General features: G+C 43.8%; 1 protein-coding gene across 1 annotated transcript in view; it reads left to right on the top strand.

Annotated features, from left to right (window-relative positions):
• Positions 1–3251: 3251 nt before the first annotated feature.
• The window catches only part of LOC122924064 (membrane-spanning 4-domains subfamily A member 4A-like), a 74440-nt gene continuing 51909 nt past the window's right edge, over positions 3252–25782 (top strand). The window contains exons 1-2 of the mRNA XM_044274983.1: positions 3252–3527; positions 11429–11539. Of these exons, the coding sequence (XP_044130918.1) occupies positions 3252–3527; positions 11429–11539 (387 nt within the window). The remainder of the gene's footprint in view (positions 3528–11428; positions 11540–25782) is intronic.

Genomic DNA, 25782 nt, shown 5'->3' with positions numbered 1-25782 from the left:
TCAGGACCTGTCAAAGGACCTGTAGTGATGTCACTGAGCTCATCACATGGTCCATTACCATGGTGATAGATCATGTGATGTATCATGTGATAAGCACAGTGATGTCACCAGAGGTCCTTTGGCAGGTCCTGAAGAAAGAACAGGAGACCGACAGCTACTCGATCAATTGGAGGAGGTGAGTTAATTTTTTTTACATTTTTTAACCCTCAATTGACTTTCTACTAAGCATTCTGTATTAAAGAATGCTATTATTTTCCCTTATAACCATGTTATTAAGGAAAATAATACAGTGAATAGACTTTCATCCTAGCAACCATGTGTGAAAATCGCACCGCATCCGCACTTGCTTGCGGATGCTTGCGATTTTCACGCAACCCCATTAACTTCTAAGGGGCCTGCGTTGCGTGAAAAACGCACAACATAGAGCATGCTACGATTTTCACGCAACACACAAGTAATGCATGAAAATCACCGCTCATACGCACAGCCACTTAGAAGTGAATGGGTCCGGATTCGGTGCGGGTGCAATGCGTTCATCTCAAGCATTGAACCCGCGCAGAAATATCGCCCTTAGGGTCTAGGACAAGGGTTCCAGACCCTAAGGGGGCTAATAGTAAGTAAAAAACAAAACAAAACACTAAGGCTATTTTCACACTTGCGGCAGTGTGATCCGGCGGGCAGTTCCGTAGTCGGTATCCGCCGATGTGACTGAAAGCACAAATGCATTGCAAGAACGAATCCATCTCTCTGCTTGTCATGGCGGACAGACGGATCCGTCTTGTATCTTTTTACACATTTTTAGGACGGATCCGGCATTCCGGTATTTTGAATGCAGGATCTGGCACTAATACATCCCTATGGGGAAAAATGCCGTATCCGGCATTCAGGCAAGTCATCAGTTTTTTTCGCCTGAGATAAAACCGTAGCATGCTGGGGTTTTGTCTTTTGCCTGGTCAGTCAAAATGACTGAACTGAAGACATCCTGATGCATCCTGAACGGATTACTCTCCATTGAGAATGCATTGGGATATGCCTGATCTGTTCTTTTCCGGTATAGAGCCCCTGTGATGGAAAAGAAAAACGCTAGTGTAAAAGTACCCTAAAATATTAAGTTTAAATCCCCCCTTTCCCAATTTTACATATAAAATATATAAACAATAAATAAATAAACATATCACATAACGCTGCTTCTGAAAAGTCCAAACTATAAAATTATTAAAAACTATCTCCTATGCGGTGAGCGCCGTAACAGAAATAAATAAATAAAAACCATGCAATTCGCCATTTTTTTAGTCACCCCCAAAAAATAGGATAGGACTGTTCTATTATGGGCTGAAGTTTCATAAAATGCGGAATGCACGCAGCTTTTTTTGTTTTTGTTTTTTTTTTAAATTGCGTGGTATTGAGTATTGCAATACTTTTTTATGGTGATGAAAGCGAATCAAAATTTTGGTATCGAAACAACCCTACACTTATCTGATCGGCGTAGTGTTGTCACAATACCAAAATTTTGATTCAGTTTCGATTTGGCAACTAAAAATTTAATTTGGCTCCTAAATCAGTTTCAGTTCAGGAGCCAATGGCTACTAGGTATTTTTTTTTTGTCTTGAGCACTGAGCCTGAGAAAAGGCTACGGCTACCACATCCAAGCAAGGCAGCATGCGCGCAAATTTCCTATTAGGTATAATTAGGTGAGGGCCTGCAGGTGAGCTGACCCTGTAAAAGATTTTAGGTGCGGGCCTGCAGGTGATATGACCCTGTAAAAGATTTTAGGTGCGGTCCTGCAAGTGAGCTGACCCTGTAAAAAATTATATGCGAGGGCCTGCTGGTGAGCTGACCTTCTAAAAGGTTGTAGGTGAGGGCCTGCAAGGGAGCTGACCCTCTAAAACATTATATGCGAGGGCCTGCTGGTGAGCTGACCCTGTAAAATATTTATAGTGCGGGCCTGCTGGTGAGCTGACTCTGTAAAAGATTGTAGGTGAAGGCCTGCTGGTGAGCTGACCCACTAAAAGGTTGTAGGTGAGGGCTTGCAGGTGAGCTGACTCTCTAAAAAATTATATGCAAAGGCCTTCAGGTGAGCTGACCCTGTAAAAGATTTTAGTAGTGACAGAAATGCTGATTTTAGTGGTCTGTCACTCATGAGCTAATAGTAAGTGGCTGCCGAGAACCAGCATCATAATCATTGCAGCCCAGGCCTTGAAAAGAGTCAAATCTACTTGAGAAGAGTCACGGTTATTCATTATCTCCTGCACTCTCACCCATCTGCTGATGATTGGCAGTTCTCTCCTGGAGAGAAAGGGAGAAAACTAGGTAGAAGACTGTCAGTCATCAGTAGGTGGGCAGGGAGAGCAGGAATTCCTGAATAACCAAGACTCTTAGGTAGATTTGACTCTTCTCCAGGCCTAGTCTGCAATGATTGTGATGTTGGTTCTCAGCAACCACTTACTTTTAACTTATAAATGACAGACCGCTTAAATCAACTCCTCTGTCTCTACTTTATTCTGCTGTTAGTATGGGCAGCATAAATGTGATGACAGGTTCCCTTTAAAGGGGATATTACAGTTGAAGCAAGTTATTCCCTATCCACAAAATAGGCAAAATCTGTTTGACGCCTAATGATCACCAGAATTGGGACCCTGTACTCTGCGTTGCCCCCTAAATGAAAGGTGCAACAGGTGGAGCATGTGCACCATTGTTCCTTTTATTTTTATGGGAATTCTTGAAGCAGCTGTGTACTGTACACATCTAGCTCCAGAACACATCTAGCTCCAGACCTCCAATAGAGATGAACAGTGCGGAACAAAAGGTACGGGATCCCAGTTATCATGATCAGTGGCGTCTCACTGATCGATTAGCTATACCCTTTTCTGTGGATAGTAAATAACTTGCAACCATAAAAAGGCATCCTGCAGTCAGCATGTTATAGAGAAAAATGAGCTAAGCAGCATTAATGGGACAAGCAGTTGTAATTCCCCTCACCGCCGCTGTATGGAAGACTTGTGAAAGTGCAGTGAAACTTTGAAGAGGACGCAGCACTTTCAAGCACCATGACCTCTTCAAATAGCTGATCGGCAGGGGCATACATCCACCAAGCTGATATTGATGACCTATCCTGAGTATAATTCATCAGTGTTATACCACTGCACAACCCCTTTAAGGGATTAAAAGCTGAGACCGTCTTACAGTTGATGTTCTAGTACGGTAGTTAATTAACTCATTTTACATTTCTAATTTCAGTGCCAGTGTCCACGATGTCTGCAATTAACACTGAAAATCCACCTAATATATATGAGAGTTTAGCAGACCAAGCTCCTTCAGCTATTGCTTATTGGAATACACCAGTTCCAACCTACCTGCAAAATGTTCCTCAACAACCCCCTCCATATAATGGTCTTCCTTCAACCCAGGTGTGGAATGCATCCACTGTGGTACCACAATGGAGAGTGGCTAATGTAGTGACACCAAATACAGATCCATCATCTCCTTTTTATCTAACATTCCTGAAAAGCAAACCAAGAGCCTTAGGGGTAAGTAGCAGTTAAAAACAGTAAGCACCTATAGTATGTTTAGATTCTTTAAGGGTTATTGCAGGATTTTATTATTGATGGCCTATCCTCTGTTTCATGTTAGCTCTGGTGCCAGAAGTTGGCGCTGGAACTACAACTCCATCCATTGTGTAGTTGACGAAGCTGGTTAATTCAGCAGTTCTCATTCATTCAATGAGAGCAGTGATGCACTAACCAGCTCCATCCACAATGGATAGAGATGTGTAGTTCTGGCACCATAACTCCATCCCTTGATGATTTACCCCCTGCTGATCAGATATTGATGGCCATTGGAAAGAGGAGTTTATATGAAGAGAGGTAATCTCAAGAAATTAGAGAAACCAGGACTGAATCAGACACTGTAGGCAGCAGTGAAATACTTGTGCTACACATTAACGAGGTCTAAACCATTAACTGGATACATGGGCTGAGGGATGTAGGGTAAGGCTGTGAATCTTGAATAGCAGGATGAAATACGAACTGATTACCCGGGGGTCCTACATTTTTAGAAAACTATATGGAGCGTGGTGGGGGAGGGAAGAAGGGGTAATATTTGTATTTGGGGTTGTACTTTTTGTACTGATCTGTTTGTATTGGTATTTTGACTATACTGTATATGTTCTTTATAAATACCTTAATAAAATTGGGTTGGTTTAAAAAAAAAGATATTGATGGTCATCAATAATAAAATCCTAGAATATCCCTTTAACTGATTCATTTGTTATATTTATTTAAAGGTGTTTAATAGAAAATATAGAAAAGTAGCTAAATGTGCATACATGTTTCCTAGAAGATGCCACCCACTGTCAGAAGGAATTTGTCAGGAACTGCACTTACCAGGACTTAGACTCCCTCGGCAGCCTTGGCCACACTGTGACAAAGAGCAATGTGGTCTACTTTATCCAGCTGTGTGTTTACTGTACCTAGTGAATAGTTACAGGAAATGTTTCATCAGAAAATTACCTATTGTTTGAAGCACATTTTTTGCTAAACACATTTTTTAAGAATTTTTGATGATGTTATTTAAACAAAAACCATAAAACCCTCCAGTTTCACACTGGCCACTAAGCCTAATAATAGGCGCCATTTCTTGGTCTGCATCACTTTACTGGGGTTATTTCTTTATCACTGCAGCCTCATTATATCACCTCTGTGTACAGACAACACAGGATCCACCCTCCACAATAGGTGATATTACCGCTTATCTACTCCCTCCTGACCTCAGTATAGGTCACAGACCATGCCTAGAAAACTCTCCCATGGAAATCCATGAGGTCCCCTCCTGACCATTCTTTAGAAACCATTTTTCTTATGCTTTCTAAAGAACAGCTCAGGGAAGATTGCAGACATGTTCAGGAAATAGAATAAATAAATCTGCAATCAGAAAATGAAAACAGATAAGTAAAAAAGGAAATGTTTTACAATCTGGTTTTAACTGGTAGAAAAAAAAAATCTGTGACACATTTCCTTTAAAAGTGTTTTCTGGACTTCTGATATTGTTGACCTAATATTCGATCTGTGGGGGTCCAACACCCTGCACACCCACTGATCAGCTTTTCCCTGCAATGTTCAGCATTGGAACTAGCAGTTTGAATGGAGCTGGAAGCAGATGTAAAAAATTCAAGTGAATGGAAGCTAGAATAGGTCCAGAAGTTGCGGTGTGATACGGAGGCATGGGTTCTCTGTTCATGCCTTCGTACCACAAAACATTAGTCATGCACTACTTTTTTTGTGGTGCAGACCGTTGGATGTGGATTGTGGACCCCATTCAAGTGAATGGTTCCGCATCCACAGATGGCGGCCGCATAGTCAGTCAGTGTATTATGGACTGCAATTTGCGGTCTGCAGCACTGGGACAGCTGGCACCTTGGAAACAAACCGGGAAATGTTTTTTTTTTTACAGTACAAATTAATTTATGAAGTTATTACCTGAAGTCTCGCAAAGTGTAACAGTACCAAACCTGCAGTGCCAGAAAAACATACACCCAGATAATACAGCTATACATTGTAAATATAAATAATGTTGCCACACCAAACAACCATAGAGACAGTGTTTCTTCAGCTTCCATTGGGCCTGTATAAGTCAGTTGACCTTTTTGTTGTAGCATGGAATAGTTTAGTAGACAATGCTATTCCATACAAAAGTATATAGCAAAAAATGGGAGTCTACTAGTGACATATCCAACCATTTGCCTGTACAGTGGAGTATGTCACCATCTTCCATCAGAGCTGTATGTTAGGAGATTCGTAGGACCTTAATATGGTGTGAACAGAGCTTAAATTGTACACATGCGTAGCACCACTAACAATATATGTGCATAGTATGGCTGTAAAAGAAATATGAATACATACAGTATACTAAGCCCCTTCAACATTTGATAATGCGGACACCATTAATAATAATGCTGAATAATTAGATAAATGCCAATTAGAATGTTTCTTACCCTTAACTTCTTCCCATATCTTTACATAACTATAGTTGTGTCAAAAGGTAGGTTATTTTACGCACCTTGAAGTACCTCACAATGATCACGTCAAAAGTTGTGCCCTCACAATCTCCCCTGGAGTCCGGCAATATTGACAGCTGGAGTCTTGTTGTTACAGCCTGGATCAGAGATAATTCCAGTTCTAGCCAGGGCCGTCTTTAATATTGATTGGACCCTGGGCAAGAATTTACTTGGGCCCCCTGGATCCCCCCCCCCCCCCACCTGCACTTTGCTGTACTTGCTATACAGCATCACTTACCTGTCACATCCAGGGCCTCCAGATGACGTCTCCTCTCTGTCATCATCTTCTCCACTCGGTCTGGACAACTTCTCTCAGCCGCCTCGTCTCTGCAGAGTGTGACACACAGACATCTTAGCTCACATTCTATCATTATCCCCCAACTGGAGTCCCCACAGTGTTATCCTGCTGCTTGCTGTGCCCCCCCCCCCCCAGGGGTGTAGCTATAGGGGGTGCAGAGGTAGCAGCCCCTAGTAGTAATAGGACCTGCCTATAATGTCCCCTGGATTTGCAGTGCCCCCTGCAGTTATAATCCTCCCTCCACCATACAGTCCCATGTAAATAACATCACCTCCTCCCCAGCCGCCTCCAACGCACAATCCCATGTAAACATCACGCCCTACGGCTACTTTCACACTTGCGTTCCTGCAGATCTGTCCTGCACTTGTACAGGACGGATCCGCACCGATAATACAAACGAATGCATCCGTTCAGGACCGATTTGTATTAGATTTGAATTTCTAAGTCCCAATACGGATCTGTCCTGACTTACATTAAAAGTCAATGGGGGACGGATCTGTTTACAATTGCACCATTTTATGTCAATGCAATGGGATCCGTCCCCATTGACTTACATTGTAAGTCAGGACGGATCCGTTTGGCTGCGCAAGGCCATGCGGACACAAAAACGCTGCTTGCAGCATTTTGGGGTCCGCCTCCATAATGGAACAGGGGGCCGTACGGAGCCGAACAAATGCATTATGAATGGATCCGCATCCATTCAGAATGCATTGGGGTTAAACTGATGCATTTGGGGCTGCTTGTGAGAGCCTTGAAACGGATCTCACAAGCGGATTACCAAACGCAAGTGTGACCGTAGCCTAAACATTAATTCCCATGTACATAAACATCATTCCCCCCCCCCACAATCCACTTTCAACATACAGTCCCATGTAAATAACATCACTCCCTCACCCAGCCACCTCAAGCATACAGTCCTATGTCAATAACATCCCTCCCTTCAGCCCTAACATACATCCCAGTTAAATAACTACAACTCCCAGCATCTGCCTCTCCCTTCACTTACCTTTTCTCATGTACAGACATCACCATTAGGCTCCTTCTCCTCTTCACTCCGTCCAATCCTGCACTGGTCACATGATGGTGACATCATCCAGGTCATCCTATCACAGCCTGTTTTGCTGATCACATGACCTGTGATGTCACCGCAGGTCCTTCAGCTCTTCCCAGTGTAAGATTCAATTGTATTGCCGTTCTGTGTACGGCAATGCAGTTGTATCTAGCAGGCAGGCAGGACATTCGGGGCCTGGGACAAAACATCCCAGGCCCCGAATGTTTTAACCTAGCAACGCCCCTGGACTAGTGAATAGGAGTCAGGAAACAGAGCTCCCTTGGGCCCCCAGGAGCAACTGGGCCCGGGGCAGCTGCCCCTTTTGCCCTGTGGCAAAGACGGCCCTGGTTCTAGCCATATAATACCTTGGGGGTCAAGGTAGGTGATCAGTGTTGGATTGCTGGGGATCTGACCACTGGGACTCCCAGCAATCCTGAGATCCCTGATTGAGAGATGTCTACATCAGTCCCATAGAAGTGAGCGGAGCAGTGGACATCATGCACAGTACTGCGTCATTGAGACAGGGTATGCTGTGGGTCACCACCCAACATTTACCTGTGAGTAAAAAAGTATGTACAATTAGTTTCAGCAGATCTGAAATGATCTCAACTATTAAAACTATCAACCCATATAAACGTAATAAAAAGTGACCCAAAAGTCATATATACTCCAAGGTGGTACTAATGAAACATTAGCTCATCCCAGAAATAAAGCCCTCATACAGCTTTGTGGGTGTGTAAGGGGTGCAAGTGGATGGTGACAAACTCACTCTGACATCTGAGTAAGGGCTTATGCACACGACCGTATGTATTTTGCGGTCTGTAAAAAATGGATCCGCAAAAAATACGGATGACATCCGTGTGCATTCCGTATTTTGCGTAACGGAACAGCTGGAGCTTCATAGAACAGTACTATCCTTGTCCGTAATGCGGACAATAATAGGATATGTGATCAGTGCTAAATGTAGTAGCTGAAAAGGACCTGCGATGATGTCACATCATGTGACCAGTGCAGGAGAGGACGCCTCAGCAGTGAACAGAAGTCCTGGGAATAAGCTGTGGTGAGGTCTGCTACATGAGGACAGGTAAGTGAAGGGAGAGGCAGAGCAATGCTGGGAGTTGTGTTTTTCTTTAAACTGGGACTGTATGTTAGGGCTGAAGGGAGGTAAGTTATTTACATGGGACTGAAAATTAAGGGGGTGATATTATTTATGGGAATGCATGTTAAAGGCGGCTGTGGAAGGGAGTGATATTATTTACACGGGACTGAATGTTGAGGGGTAATGTTATTTACATGGGGATGTATGTTGAAGGCGGCTGGGTAGGGAGTGATGTTCTGTACATGGGACTGTATGTTGAAGGCTGTTCGGAAGGGGGTGATGCTATTTACGTGGGACTGTATATTGGAGGGGGCAGGGGAGATGGTGTGATGTTATTTCTATGTTATTTATATGGAACTGGATTTTGGAGGGGGCTGTAGATAGAGAGGGATGTTATTTACTTGGGACTGTATATTGGAGGGGGCTGGAGAGGTCGTGTGATGGTCAGGGGCAGACTGACCGGTCGGGCACTTCAGACATGGTCCAAGGGCCTGGCCGGGATGGGGGCCCGCCGCAGAATAACATAACACCGGGCCCCGCTCACTGTAATAGTAATATTCCTATGTGAACAACTTGAAATCCCCTGCGATCCTCTCCCACTGAGCTCTCTGTACTCACAAACTCGGTAGCATAGAGGCAGCAGCAGGCAGTGTAATAGGAGCCGACAGTGGAAGCTAGCCCCGCCCCTCCCCGCCCTCCAACCAATCAGAGGCAGCCAGCAGTCCAGCACTGACTCACAGCACAGGGGGAGTCGCAGGGACTCAGAGAATCGGCTGAGTCTATTAGTTAAAAGAATCGAATGAGTCAGAGACTACCGCCAGACGCGTTTCGGGGACTATACTCGACAGCCACTGAGGAAGGAGACGAGTATAGTCCCCGAAACGCGTCTGGCGGTAACCTTCGGTCATCAGACTTAAATAGCCGGGCATATGTTGGACAACATCGACTAGATGGCCCATAAGTGAAGTGCTTCACTAAAGAAATCCACCGGCGGAATCCACAGCCTGCAAATAACTGGTTCATAGCAGGTATTTCAGCAAACACTGAAGCTCCGCACATTTGGAGACACGTGGAACGCCAAAGGAAATCAGCTCGAATATTGGGACCGCGTGTGTTACAGCTCCACACAGCCGTGTTCTAACAGAAAGAATAAAGATTCGGTATACCAACCGTATGAAAAATCTTTAACAAAGAAACAACCTCACTACATAAAGACAGCTCGTGGGACGCCACGAATTGAAGCTGCTAACTGTGAGTAATAGCTGCTCATACCGAGAGCTGAGTAAAATCTGTGCAATCACTGCTTGCTGTCATCTATCAAAAATTCACTCTTGGAAAGATTTAATATAGAAACCGTCTGTGTGCGGTATCACCAACATATACCATCGTATATTGAGAATAACAATATCAATTACTATCATCATCATTTTCTGCCAGATTAATGTGAGTCTGCATAACAATCTATATTCATATTCACGTTGAGGAACTTTGGATTCTCTTTTTTCTTGCCTTTTTTCTACATGAACATTTTATAAACCCATTGAACAATTGTGACGATATCAATTGTCGGATCAACATCAGTCAACATTAATTATTGTATTACTGTATCATACAGTGCCAATATTTTAATATTTTATAATATTTTATTTTATGCCATATGGTAATTCATGCTAGGATTTTTTATACTTATAGTGCTTTATTGTGTTAATAAATTGGTTAAATTTGGTATTTGATTCTGTATGTGACTCCATCTATCAGAGTGCCCATTCACTTTATACACATTTGTCTAACCTGGTGAGTAGGGTGTCGCACTAGTTTGGAGCACCTATACATCACCAACACAGGGGTGAGCCGTCCTATACCTTTCTGTTCTGACATTATTAATACTGGTGTGCTCTTCTACTAATGGAGGCATTCTTGGGGAGCACTATTGCTATGGGGAACATTGTCTGTATGGCACTCATTTTTCTTCAGAATAGTATTTGGGGGTACAGAAAAGTGAGGAACCTAAGATGTCCGTGTGTCATACTCTGCAGAGACGAGGCGGCTGAGAGAAGTTGTCCGGACCGAATGGAGAAGATGATGACATAAGATCTACATCAGAGGAGACATCACCTGGGAGGCACTAGATGTCTTCAGTGCTAGTGTTTGCCGTGTTGGGGTCGGTTGGTCGATATGCATTGGGGCTTCGGCCCCGGATCTTTTGAGACCCTAGCAACGCCCCTGGCTCTATGTCATGCCATTCCTTTATTATTTCTACTAGAAGTTATAAATGGACTGCTAGCAGTCTGCAGTAAGGGTATAGAGTTGTGGTAACCAGTTGGGAGGGGGGGGGGGTGTACCTACAGTGTAAAAATGGCAGTACTGATTGGATAAAGTGAATCTGTACTCCCACTATTTGGGGAGTCGGTAATAGAAGCCTGGTGCAGGCACAGTAGTGCCAGCCCTTCCAGAATGACAAAGGAGGTACACAGAGAAGTCAGCAAGCAGGCTAAAAGCAGGAGAGACAGTCACAGCCAATGCAGTAAACAAGCAGTTAATCCAAAGACAGGAGAAGATCAGTTACCAGGAGAGTCAATATAAGAAGGAGCAGCAGCCACAGGGTTAATTCAGAAACAAGTCAGTAGTCAGTTCGCAAGGAAAGTCAATAGGATATCACACAATATAAAGTCCTGATATAAACAAAATTAAAGTTGAGTTAATCAGGAATTAGCAGTCTTAAATCCCCTGCCTAGCTCTGGGTTTGGCTCGGCTTTCTGTCACACTGATAAGTTGACCAGCTGGCCCTTGGCTGGTCGGCATAGCAATCCTCTCAGCACAGCAATGCATAGTGGTTTGGCCGGAGAAAGTCTTGGCTTATTATATGCAAAAATAGGTGGTGTTGGCTAAAGTTTAACATCTTTTTTTTTCCTTCTTTTTTTTTTTTAGATTGTATTGATTGTTTCCTCCATCTTGGAGATTGGCTTGGGAATTGGTTTGTGCTTCACAAGTTTCACCATAACATTACCAAGTGGTATTCCTTTTTGGGGGACAGTTTTTGTAAGTACCTTCATTTCTATACTGTAATGTATTATATCAAAGTAAATCTACAGCAGGTGGGTATTATTGCTCCATGGTCATATGATTTAGCCAAAGGTTTGGTACAGTTATAAATAGCTTTAATTTTAGGTGACTCAGGTTATAGTAGTCCTTACCTTGTGAACCTGGAGGTACTGTTGTAAGACAGCATTACCTGTTAACTGTACTTACAAGTAATACAAATATATATATCAGGGACTTCATGAACATTCTAGGGTGTGTCCTAAAGTTATCACAGATGCAAAAGAGTCCTCACAGATAGGACTAAATAATTAATTGAATATTGAGCTAGACGATTATTATAAACTTTATGAATAGTTATTTTGCGCAATGAATCATCAGCAATTGCTCCTTAGCAATAGATTGCAAAGTGTAACTTTCTTAGTACCAATTCATGCTGAATCTTCAGTTGAGTAAGAACAGTAAAATTCTATAGTTCTTTTTATTGTACCATAGTGGACTATTACTCTTTGTTATTTACTGCTGTATTATTCGGTATGAAGAGAACCTCTCATAATGAAGGTGGAGTATAACTCCTTGAAGATGCAAAAGTATTTACTAAAATAAACATGTCAGAAGAACTGACCTCCTCTAAGTGAAGCAGTCTCACTATGATAACCCGTTTTTTAAGTAAAATCAGCCTGGAAATGAATTAATTGCTATGAGATTATCTAGGTGATTTTACTTATATATCAATAGAAGCTGTAGTATTTCACAGTGCCCATTCACATGAATATAATAATCTTTATTTATATAGCACCAACATATTTATAATCCAGGGGTTCATGTAAAAACAGAATCATACATTAGCAACAAACAAGTCAACAATTAAAAAAAGAACAGTGAGGGCCCTGCTCACAAGAGCTTGCAATCTTGTTTGTACAATGGTCCGGCCATCTTAACAAAATAAAGTGGTAGATATAAAACTGCATGAACCAGCCACCAGTGTATATGGACCATGTACAGTAATGCCTTACTAGGCCAATTTCACCAGAGTAAGATCTGTTCTTTGTTGGAAGCTTTATGTTCTGGCAAATAGAGAGGTATCCCAAGTTGGCAACCACCTTTATGACCTCCTTCAAGGAGTTATACACTCTTGGGGACTGTTTGTTCAGAGCCCCAGCGTGACCGGACCTGTGACTGTAAATATTCTTACTTGACCCCACCACTGGGTTCTGGCTCCAACGTTGCACAACCAGCTCTTCAGGTCCCTGGTTGTCTTGGGTCAGCATCTCATGGGTTATGTGACTGCTTCAGCCTATGGCTGCATGTGACTCAGTGACATGCCACATGGATGAGACGTGACCGCTGCGGCCAGTCATTTGCTGCAGAGGTCACGTGAACCATGACAAGCCAGATGTTGACATGGAAAATCCAGGCCTTGTTCAAGTGCCTGGGCAGTGATGGAGTCGGAACTCAGTGGCAGGGATTACGTAAATATGATTACCATTGGTAGTCTGGACTTGCTAAGGGGTCTGAAGAAACAGTTATCAAAAGGTGAACAACCTCTTTAATATGGAAATGGCACATTTTAAAGAGTTTTTCAGGGTTTAAATATTCATGACCTATCCTTAGGATAGGTCATCAATATCAGATTCATCCAATTCTGACTCCCATCGCCCCTGCTGATCAGTTGTTGACCTGTGGCACTTGGGGAAGTGTTGCAACCTTTTTATTCTATACCAAACACAGCACCATACAATGTGTAGCAGCTGTACTTGGTATTGCAGTTCAATCTTTCACTATAATGGTGCTGACCTGCAGAAAAACCATGGATGACTAATGCATGTCATATCACAGGCCCAGGGAAGAGGCCTCAGCACTTCCCTGAGTGTCACAGTCCCTTTCAACAGCTGATCATCAGAGATCCTTGGAGTCGAACCCCCACCAATTCAATTAACTGAGGAAAGGTTATCAATATTTAGGTTCAGGACAACTCCTTTATTAGTCTGACCTTATGGTGGCAATTGATACTTGACTGTGACTTAAAGGGGGTGTCTTACTTCAGCAAATGACCTTTATCATGTAGACAGCAGTAATACAAGGAACTTACTAACATATTGTGATTGTCCATATTGCCTCCTTTACAGGTTTGATTATTTTTTTCTCGTTGACAAACCCTGGCTCTCCTACACATACTTAAGGGGCTCAGCCCTTTTGTCAGATGCCTGAGTGTGAAGATCCTAGTCTGTTTCTAAAGGGCTTAAAAACCACTTGTGTTCCTGACCTATACTTTGTCCCTGGACTCTGCTTATCGTCTGATCCCTGCCTGCTTGCTTTGTCTCTCCCATTGCTGACCCAGATTGCCTGACTTGTACCTTTGCCGCCTGCCCTGATCTTCTGCCTGTCTGACTACGCCTATGCCTCAGGCTTCGGTTCCCGCTTTGTTGCTTCTTGTAACAACCCTGCCTGTCCACCACGCCTGTACTGCTGGTACCTATCTCAGGTATCTTCTGGTCTGCCTGGACCAGCTGCTACTGACTTTGGGACTGCTCTGGGGTGGCCCCTGGCAACTATCCTAACGGCCCAAGTCTATCCTCACCATCAAAGGCTCTAGTGAACACCAGGTAGTTTCTTAGTCACGCCCCTCCAGGGTACAGCCAGTCAGTAGCACAGTGGGTTCACATCCGTTAATTCATGACATTACACTCAGGCCATGGACCCCGCTGGTCATCCTAAGAATGTCGTTCATGATCTGTTACAGGTATTAAAGTGCCAGAGCGAACGGCAGGATGTCTTGATGCAGTTCATGCAAAATGTTGCTGCTCATCTGAATGCCATCTCTTCTCCAGCCACTGCAGGGTCAACCCGCTATGGTGGTGATCCAAAGACCTGTCGTGGATTCCTAAATCATTGCCTGATCCACTTTGAGTTACATGGGCAGAGGTTTCCTACTGAGCGGTCCAAGGTTGCCTACATTGTGTCCCTGCAGTCTGATAAGGCCCTTGCCTGGGCAAATCCTATTTGGGAACATGGAGGTCCAGAGGCTTATATCTTAATATCTTATTCAGTACTACAAGAAAAATATATACGCATTTCACTTCTGCAGTTATTTCTGTTAAAAGTGTATTGGGGCGTATTTCAGTAACAAAGAAAAATATATACGCACTGCACTGTTGCAGTTATTTCTGGTGAAAGCGTATAGGGGCATATTTCAGTACCACTAGAAAGATATATACACACTTCACAATTTAATTGTTTTCTGGTTAAAGCTTATAGTGGCCTATTTCAGCCCAACAAGAAATATATATTCTCAGGTCACTTCTAGAGCGAAAATTCGGGGTGTATGAGGCAAGACCAGAAGGAGACCTTACAACCCATCTTGTGAATGACAAGGCCAGAGACATGATGCTCAATATTGCGGATACTGCCCCAAAGCGGAATGGAGTATCGGGAACACGGTGTGAAATGGATCATGAAAACCAACTGAACCTTGTAAAGTTTTGGTTCTAGTGCGAGTACTGGCAATGCCCTAGCCTGAGGAGATCGTGGGACCGAAACCTAACTGCCTAGACTATGCAGGAATGAGGGACAAAGAACCATGTAGATAGGAAGATAATTCTTGAATAGTTCCCCAGACAACAGCTATGTGCTAGCCGTAGTCTGCGCGTTGTTCTACTGTGTGCCCCTGAGAATTGTTTTAACGCTTGAAACGTGAAGACCAACCTACTATCTGAATCTTCTACCATGAGGAAATGCTGGACCTTGTCCAAAACCCGATTCAACGTGGTTGTAGGGAGTCTGAGGTTAGGATAAATACAATTTTTTTTTTAACTTCTTGGACCCTGGATGGAAGGGGCGACCGGGACATTGAGTTCTGAAACACTTGTAGACCGACAGACATTAGCGATTTAAAAAGGTGAACCTGAAGAACGTGACAGGCAACAGACATTTGATAAACATAAGCTTGAATAAACGTAACAGTTAATGGACATTCGGGATTAATATATGTAAGCCTGAATAATGTAAACAGGCAACAGACATTAGAAATTTAAAAAACTCAAGCTTAAGTAACGTAAACAGGCAACAGACCTTAGTAGTTAGTAAACGTAAGCCTGAATAACGTAAACAGGCAACAGACATTAGTAATAATTAACATAAAAACCTAAAAATGTTGCTAGAAAAACAACCATAGAATGCCCAATAAAAATATAAATACTTTATTGAATCATCAATTGATCAAAAAATTCATAAGACATTTTCACAGAATTACTATGGAGAATAATCAGCAAAACAACCTGGATGCAGTAGTCCCCCCCGTCGGTGCCTCAAAAACCCGCCAAACAGATGGAATACATGTCTGTGCAATATGCAGTGAGGTGATTCACAAGTAGAAAGTATCAAGTAAATATCCGCTACAAGTGACTGTGATGTTCAACTCACTGCACAGCCCAGTGGAGAGTTAGTGTGTAATACTACAGCCCAAAATAGTAATACTATAGAGCACATAATCGCATAACATCCATTTAATAAATCCAGATGAAATATGCCCCTATACAACAGATCATAAATATCAGGCTGCAAAATAACAAACTCTTACACAAAAGTACCCACTGGGAACGTAAACATACCCACAGACTTGATGGAGGGCTGAGACACCGAACACAAGGCAGGCAAGAACCCTGACGCGCGTTTCGCCTCAGCTTCGTCAGGAGGTTAATGAGAATGTGGCCATGGCTCCCCCTTTATACCCCTCATGTAGCTACACATATGTAAATAATTGATATAACTCAGCTAATACCTATTAATCGAGCGCTTGTGCCCGATGATGCACGCCGAGGACATCATGGAGGTGCCGCATTTATCAGGAGGAGGGGTGGAACGCAAACGTGCGTTCCAGCCCGCCTCCCAAGGAAACAGTAATAATTAACATAAGCCTGAATAACGCAAACAGGCAACAGACATTAGAAGTTAGTAAACGTAAGCCTGAATAACGTAAACGGGCAACAGTAACCAATTAAAGTAAGCCTGAATAACACAACAGGCAACAGTCATTAGTAATTAATAAACTTAAGCCTGAATAACGTTAACAGGCAACAGACATTAGAAGTTAGTGAACGTAAGCCTGAATAACACAAACAGGCAAAAGACATTCGTAATTAATAAGCGTAAGCCTGAAAAACGTAAACAGGCAACAGACATTAGTAGTTAGCAAACGTAAGCCTGAATAACGTAAACAGGTAACAGACATTGGTAGTTAGTAAACGTAAGCCTGAATAAAGTAAACAGCCAACATTAATCAATTAACGTAAGCCTGAATAATGTAAATAGGCAACAGACATTAGAAGTTAGTAAACATAAGCCTAAATAATGCAAACAGGAAACAGACATTAGTCATTAATACATGTAAGCCTGAATAACGTAAACAGGCAACAGACATTAGAAGTTAGTAAATGTAAGCCTGAATAACGTAAACAGGCAACAGACATTAGAAGTTAGTAAACGTAAGCCTGAATAACGTAAACAGGCAACAGATATTGGTAGTTAGTAAACGTAAGCATGAATGACGTAAACAGGCAACAGACATTAGAAATTAGTAAACGTAAGCCTGAATAACGTAAACAGGCAACAGACACTGATAGTTAGTAAACTTAAGCCTGAATAACGTAAACAGGCGACAGACATTAGTAGCTGGCAAATGTAAGCCTGAATAACGTAAACAGGCAACAGACATAGTAAACGTAAGCCTGAATAACAAACAGGCAGCAGTAATCAATTAACGTGAGCCTGAATAATGTAAAGAGGCAACAGACATTAGCAGTTAGTAAACGTAAGCCTGAATAATGCGAACAGGCAACAGACATTAGTAATTAATAAATGTAAGCCTGAATAACGTAAACAGGCGACAGACATGAAATAATAAACGTATGCCTGAATAGTGTAAACAGACAGCAGATATCAATGACCAATGAACACAGCCTGAAAGACGTCAACAGGCGCCAGACATTAATGATAGATAAACGTAAACCTGAATAAACAACTGGGTAACAGACATTGGACGGTGTGATAAGCGTGAGCCTGACAACATAACAGGCGGGAACATTGATCATTTGAAAACATGAGCCGGATGAATCTACCAAGTGATGAGAACTGATCAACCGTGAGGGGAAAGAAGACGACCCTCGCCAGAAACCCCCAGTGTAAAAAAATTAAATAAAAATAATATATTCTCTAAGAGGAGTGTGTCACGGCTGAGGATGGGGAAAACCCTCAGCCGTGCGATGATGGAAGATGGTCGCTGCTTGACCAGGATGACAGGATTAGGGAGCTGGTCACCTCCTAAAGCGTCCCTAACCTGACCCTAACTCCTAGCTGCATGGGCCGACCTTTAAGGTAGGAGGACCCATGCTCCGGAACCTCGGATCCCTAACTCACCCTCCGACCGGTCCCTGGACTAGGAGTCAGGGTAAGACGGCCTGTTCCTTCTGGACACGGAGGAACAGGGGTCTCACTGGCCAAGCTGCAGGGAAAAGGGGAACACTAGTTCCACCTACCTGCCACAACCTTGCTGACTGGATCCCTGTGCTGGCAAGCTGATGTCCACACAACCTGAGATGAACCCAGCAACCACACATCCGCGCACAGGAACCCAGATCCATAAGCTGCAATAAAAAGCATAAAGACAAACACATCGTCTAAACACCAAACGACATTATTTTTTATGACCAGAAGGATGGCCCCCACTGGCAGTTGGTTAATAACCGGGAGGATGTCTCCAGCAAGCATGGCTGAAGTACCCTCTCTGACTACTGCCTTCAACTGAGGTTTTATAGGGCCAAGAGGCCACACCCAACAATCAGACACACCTCGTGACTCACACAGAAAGGGAGTTAACCCTTCCAAAACCAAAGAAGGAAAAACACAACTTAAAGGGAAAGTGTCCAAACCACGAACACACTGTGGCTGTTGCCGCAGGCAACGACATGGGTGGCAACCATGTCCTGGAAGTCAGCCCGAAGGCCGGGACACTGCCACCACATGTACACATACAACCAAACGTTGCCACGGGCAACCACAGTGAAGGGAAGATGTCAGTGCACACCAAACATAAAACAGAGTGCACACAGACATAGAAAAGTGCATACATACACAACTCCAAGGAAACCACACACATACCTGTTGTCCGCGGCAACCGCACTTGAGGCAAACAACATTATGCCTCCAGCTGCGGTTGACACAACAACCCAAACCGCGGGCAACTGTATGCGGCTCCCAAGGAGTCACGGCCATAAACATGGTCGTGACAGAGTGGCCTTGGCGGTGGCAGGGGGGTAGTGGGCTGCTCCTATGAGAGATCAGGAAGTCTAGGGAAAAGCCGCGACGCATCCGTGTCTGGTGCATGACCGATGTCATCACGCCCAATGCCATCTTACCTGTATTTCCCCACTTTTTTTTTTAAACTAAAATCCAGATGCAGATAGGAGACAAATTAAATTTTGCTAAACATGACCCTTCACCAAGACATACAAAATGAATAGTAAAACTTCCTTATACCTAGTAGGAACTCACTCCTATTGCATTATTGGCTTCAGCTGAAGTAAATCAAGGCAGATTGTTTGGCTAGCAAAGGCAAGGAGACCAAGCTGAGTGAATGCGAACCAAGGAATGAATACAAACAGTAACACAAAAACCAGCTCACCCAAGCACCACAGACTGCTCTTTTTTGTGTGTGACAGAACCGCTCTCCAGTAAAATAGCTATGCTTTAACTGTTGCTATCCCTCCATTATTCCTCCTGGCAATGCTGATACAACATGGCAGCTGAGTGCCAGACAAACGGATCCAAGGGAGCATAGTCAGTAGGGTAGAGAACGCTGGAGGCAGACATCCCGTAACTGCGACACTAGAAGACCAGGGTGGCGAAATAACAGACAGACGGAACAGCCACACCGTGCAAGATCGTGAGTGTGCCGCACATGCAAGGAAGCCGATGGCGTGGCTGCGAGTGCAGGTAAGGAAAGCTCAAGGCAGGGAGGGAGATCAGAATGATCCATGTGCTTGGAAGCTGCGGGAGCCCTACCCGACCTGCAAGCCCAGCCAGAAACAAACCCAGAGTGATGGTTGTCCTTGAGCCCGAGTTGCGCTTACTGTAAGAAACTTTGGCTGGCTCAGGGCACGGTGGCCCATGCATACTTACAAGTCGAGCGCACTTCAGCGTAGCTGCTGTTGGTGTGAGCTGCTTGTGTCAGGGATGAAAACACGCCCCTCCCCTGCACCTGAGAACACACGCCTGTGAGTGAGGCTGTGGCTCGTATATGAAGAGCCTCCGCTCCGCCCCTCCCACAAATGCAGGATAACTAATCAGCCTTAACAAAATATATATAGCGTACACTGTTGCAGTAATTTCTGGTGAAAGCGTATGGTGGTGTATTTCAGTACTGCAATAAATATATATATAAGCACTTCACTCTTCAATTTGAAAGAAATATATACCCTGCCTGTCCCAAAAAAAAGTCGCAACCTGGATTTAACTAAGCAAATAGTTATGAGCCTCCTATTGAATAATTACTGCATGGTCGATTATCTTTCAGCTGGCAACAAGGTTTTTAACCCCAACTGGTGCAATGAGTTGCTGCTCATTTCTTAAACAACCATGTGGAAAGACACATCTTGTGGTCGTGAAAAAGATGTTAGTCTGTTTGAGAAGGGTCAAATCATTGGCATGCATCAAGTAGAGAAAACATCTAAGGAGATTGCCGAAACTGCTAAAATTGGGTTAAGAACTGTTCAACGCATTATTAAAAACTGGAAGGATAGTGGGGACCCATCGTATTCGAGGGAGAAATGTGGCCGGAAACAAATTCCTGAATGATCGTGATTGGATATCACTCAAACTTTTGGTGAAATCAAATCGAAGAAAAATAGTAGAACTCAGGGCTATGTTTAATAGTGAAAGTAAGAGCATTTCCACACGCACAATGCGAAGGGAACTCAAGGAATTGGGACTGAACAGCTGTGTAGCCGTAAGAAAACCACTAATCAGTGAGGCAAACAAGAAAAAAAGGCTTCAATTTGCTAGGGAGCATAAAGATTGGACTCTGGAGCAATGGAAGAAGGTCATGTGGTCTGATGAGTCCAGATTTACCCTGTTCCAGAGTGATGGGCGCTTCAGGATAAGAAGAGAGGCAGATGAAGTGATGCACCCATCATGCTTAGTGCCTACTGTACAAGCCTGTGGGGGCAGTGCTATGATCTGAGGTTGCTGCAGTTGGTCAGTTCTAGGTCTGAGTATTTTGACCACATCATCCTCTTTATGCATGTTGTCTTACTCCAAGCTGTATAGGCTCGAAAGCCTACTACCAATTAAGCATATTAGGTGATGTGCATCTCTGTAATGAAAAGGGGTGTGGTCTAATGACATCAACACCCTATATCAGGTGTGCATAATTATTAGGCAACTTCTTTTCCTTTGGCAAAATGGGTCAAAAGAAGGACTTGACAGGCTCAGAAAATAGTGAGATATCTTGAAGAGGGATGCAGCACTCTTAAAATTGCAAAGCTTCTGAAGCGTGATCATCGAACAATCAAGCGTTTAATTCAAAATAGTCAACAGGGTCGCAAGAAGCGTGTGGAAAAACCAAGGCGCAAAATAACTGCCCATGAACTGAGAAAAGTCAAGCGTGCAGCTGCCAAGATGCCACTTGCCACCAGTTTGGCCATATTTCAGAGCTGCAACATCACTGGAGTGCCCAAAAGCACAAGGTGTGCAATACTCAGAGACATGGCCAAGGTAAGAAAGGCTGAAAGACGACCACCACTGAACAAGACACACAAGCTGAAACGTCAAGACTGGGCCAAGAAATATCTCAAGACTGATTTTTCTAAGGTTTTATGGACTGATGAAATGAGAGTGAGTCTTGATGGGCCAGATGGCTGGATTGGTAAAGGGCAGAGAGCTCCAGTCCGACTCAGATGCCAGCAAGGTGGAGGTGGAGTACTGGTTTGGGCTGGTATCATCAAAGATGAGCTTGTGGGGGCTTTTTGGGTTGAGGATGGAGTCAAGCTCAACTCCCAGTCCTACTGCCAGTTTCTGGAAGACACCTTCTTCAAGCAGTGGTACAGGAAGAAGTCTGCAAGGTAAGAAAAACATGATTTTCATGCAGGACAATGCTCCATCACACGCGTCCAAGTACTCCACAACGTGGCTGGCAAGAAAGAGTATAAAAGAAGAAAATCTAATGACATGGCCTCCTTGTTCACCTGATCTGAACCCCATTGAGAACCTGTGGTCCATCATCAAATGTGAGATTTACAAGGAGGGAAAACAGTACACCTCTCTGAACAGTGTCTGGGAGGCTGTGGTTGCTGCTGCACGCAATGTTGATGGTGAACAGATCAAAACACTGACAGAATCCATGGATGGCAGGCTTTTGAGTGTCCTTGCAAAGAAAGGTGGCTATATTGGTCACTGATTTGTTTTTGTTTTGTTTTTGAATGTCAGAAATGTATATCTGTGAATGTTGAGATGTTATATTGGTTTCACTGGTAAAAATAAATAATTGAAATGGGTAAATATTTGTTTTTTGTTAAGTTGCCTAATAATTATGCACAGTAATAGTCACCTGCACACACAGATATCCCCCTAAAATAGCTAAAACTAAAAACAAACTAAAAACTACTTCCAAAAATATTCAGCTTTGATATTAATGAGTTTTTTGGGTTCATTGAGAACATGGTTGTTGTTCAATAATAAAATTAATCCTCAAAAATACAATTTGCCTAATAATTCTGCACTCCCTGTATAGATTGCTTGTATTCTCCCTCCATTCGTTTGTTCGGCTGTTGCCTTGCCTGTACAGGCCTCATGTTTTCCCTTGTTTTCTACCGAAGAACTACTGAACGGCCGGCCACCCAGCATGGAAGTGTGCTGCTTGTTAACCTCTTGGCCCCATTAGAACGTGAACTGGGTGGTAGTCGTTCGCATACCAACCACGAGGCTGCGGCCATCTTTGACACACGAATGCCCAGCGGTGTTCGACGACGATTCTATTGAACACAAAATGGATACTATTTTTCCCGAACACCGCTAAAAGCTGCCAGCCTCCCTTCTTGGTTGGTTCCTGCATACGAATGCCGGCCCGTCTGGTGCGTACCACACGAAAGATATTGCCCTCAGATAGCTGTGCCATGGAGCCGTGCATACCGAAAGACTATGTGAAAGACTTCATGGCTCCATGGCGATTGGACTATGTGTATAGGATCCGAGCGCCATTCGGTAATAATGAGCGCCCAGATCCAAGCTATCTGGACACCTCCACACCCTGTCATTGGGCCACTCTGTGGTCTCCTCATGCTGCTGACACCTCCACACCTTGTCATTGGGCCACTCTGTGGTCTCCTCATGCTGCTGACACCTCCACACCCTTTCATTGGGCCACTCTGTGGTCTCCTAATGCTGCTTTCACCTCACCACTATGTCATAGGTCCGCTCTGTGGACTTCTCATGTTGTTCCCACCCTCCCTACTTCATGACTGTTCCACTATTTTGGCTTTCAGCTTGGCTGACATCATCATTTATTTGATACTTCTGATCTGTCAGAAGGAAGGAAAAACAAGACACATAACTGATCCTGTCTGTGTAGCAGCTTTAAGGCCTGTATGGTCTTATCAGAATTGACTTATGATTTGGTAGCCAAAAGCAGGAGTGGGTAGAAAACACAGAAGACATGAAAATATTCCATTCACGTGTTATCTCTGTTTTAGATATACTCATTTTTTATTTTATTTTGCCTTTAGCAATACTGATGGATTGTTTAGCAAATGCTGACCTAGTGAAGGCATATGCTCCACAGACAGGAACCTTTTTTTTCTGGGTAATTGTTCTGAGGGATCAGAGAATGGGGAAAATTAATCAGTGACGTCAACACAAACTTACTGCTGAAACCCTCTCCACTCTGTCGGGGGGCTCTACTTGTTCTGTAGACATCTATGTGGAATCAGCTGACGAGGGTGTAAAAGGAGTGCGCTTCTTTTTTACGCTAACATCTACCTGTAAAGCTGAGTTGATATTTGGCTAGTTTTAGCCCTGTGACTGCCCAAATAAGTGAAGTAGGCTGTGATTCTAAGAACGACGCCTGTCATCTGCATGTCATTCGGACTCAGTATTTTTTCACTACCAAAGCAGACTCCCTATGCAAGGCAGTGTTCTACACCACTATAAAGACTCTCTGCAGCCAGGAAAAAAGTTTTTTTTTACGCAATTTGCCTCAAATTTTTTCCCAAATTTTCTCTAGTCGTGACTGCCCGTCTACTTTGAATGACCTGATCACATTGGCTACAAGGATTGACATGCATTTCAGGGACCGTTCCAAGCAGGTTGCAAGCACCAGAAGACCACCTAGTTTGGCTCCATCCTTCCAGAGACCGGTCATTCCTCTAGTGTCCACCCCATCTGAAGAGCCCATGAAAATAGAGCACCTTCGACTTTCTGACCAGGAACGCCTATGTCGCAAAGCAGAGAATCTGTGTCTGTATTGTGGAGGCAAGAGACACTTTGTGTGTAATTGTCCACAGAAGCCGGGAAACGACAATGTCTAGGATCAGTTGGAGAGGTGGTTCTAGACAAAGAGAAGTCCTTTCTGAAACTTTCAGTTCCGCTGACTCTCTCACAAGTGAGTCACACTGCCTATGTCTGCATTCTTGGACTCTGGGTCAGCTGGTAACTTCATTCAGCAAGCTCTGGTCCATCAGTATCGACTTCCCACCATTCATCTGGAAAGGCTTTTGTCAGTGGCCTCCATAAATGGATTACCACTCCCTGAACCGGTACTCTGTTACTATACCCCTTAAGTTACAGATAGGGGTTCTGCACTCTTAGTTGATCTCCTTCTATGTGCTGCCATCCTCCGTGAATCCAGTTTTCCTTGGGCTACCCTGGCTGCGTCTGCACACTCCAGTTGTGGACTGGCACTCCGATCTGATCCCGCGCTGGGGATCATCTTGTCACTCCACCTGCTTAGCGGAGGTCCGACATGCTTCCACGCCTTCTGTTCCTGTAGACCTGCCTGGACTTCCGCAGCAGTATGCCAGCTTTGCGGACGTCCATATGACTGTCCGATTGACCTTATTCCAGAGACTCAGGTGATGTCTGACTACATCAAGGAGAATCTGGAGAGGATGTTTATCCAAAAATCCACTTCACCTGCCGGTGCCGGGTTCTTCTTTGTGCAGAAAAAAAGATGGATCCTTATGGCCCTGTATCGACTATCGAGATGGGAATAAGGTCATGGTCAAAAATCAATATCCTCTTCCGCTAATCTCCGAACTCTTTGACAGGACCCGGGGGGATAAGGTCTTTACCAAACTCGACCTGCGCGGTGTACATAACCTTATCTGCATTCGAAAGGGCGACAAGTGGAAGACCGCTTTCAACACCCGTGATGGACATTACGAGTATCTCGTCATGCCCTTCAGTCTGTGTAATGCTCCTGTGGTATTCTATATCTTCTGGGACCTGCTCTATATATGTGTGATCATGTACCTGGACGATATACTGATTCATTCTCCAGATTTAATCACTCACTGGAAGCATGTACATTTAGTCTTATAGCTGTTGAGGGAGAATCAACTCTATGCCAATCTCAAGAAATGCACCTTTGAGAAGACTACTGTACAGTTTCTCGGATACATCATCTCAGATGCCAGATTACAGGTGGATTCTGAAAATCTGAAGGCAATAATAGACTGGCCACGCCCACAGGGTCTCCATGCTATACAGTGCTTCCTGGGATTCTCCAATTTCTACCGGCAGTTCATTCTAAATTTTTCATCCCTTACGTCTCCGATCTCCGCTCTTAATAAGAAAGGGGTGAATGCCAAAGACTGGACTCCTGAGGCAGAGGCTGCGTTCGTCCAATTAAGGAGCTCCTTTGCCTCTGCACATGTTCTGTGACATCCCGATGTCTCCCGCCAAAACATATCTTCTGTCTGCATGGTTTACCTGGGCACATTCTTTCTAATTGAGGAGTCCAATTTACATCCAAGCTCTGGGAAGCTCTCTGCCAACTGCTGGAAATTGACCTGGACTTCTCTTCCGGTTATCACCCTTAAATCCACGGGCAAGTAGAGCAGGTCAATCATATATTGGAGAACTAACTTCGGCATTTTGTTTCCAATCAACATGACAGCTGGGTACAACTGCTACCTTAGGCAGAGTTCTCCTATAACAACCACACTAGTGAGTCTACTGGATCCTCTCCATTCTTT

The sequence above is a fragment of the Bufo gargarizans genome, unplaced genomic scaffold (assembly GCF_014858855.1).
Source record: "Bufo gargarizans isolate SCDJY-AF-19 unplaced genomic scaffold, ASM1485885v1 original_scaffold_2195_pilon, whole genome shotgun sequence".
NCBI classification, from domain to species: domain Eukaryota; kingdom Metazoa; phylum Chordata; class Amphibia; order Anura; family Bufonidae; genus Bufo; species Bufo gargarizans.
The sequence above is the reverse complement of the archived record's forward strand: the minus strand, read 5'-3'. Positions and strand labels throughout refer to the sequence as shown.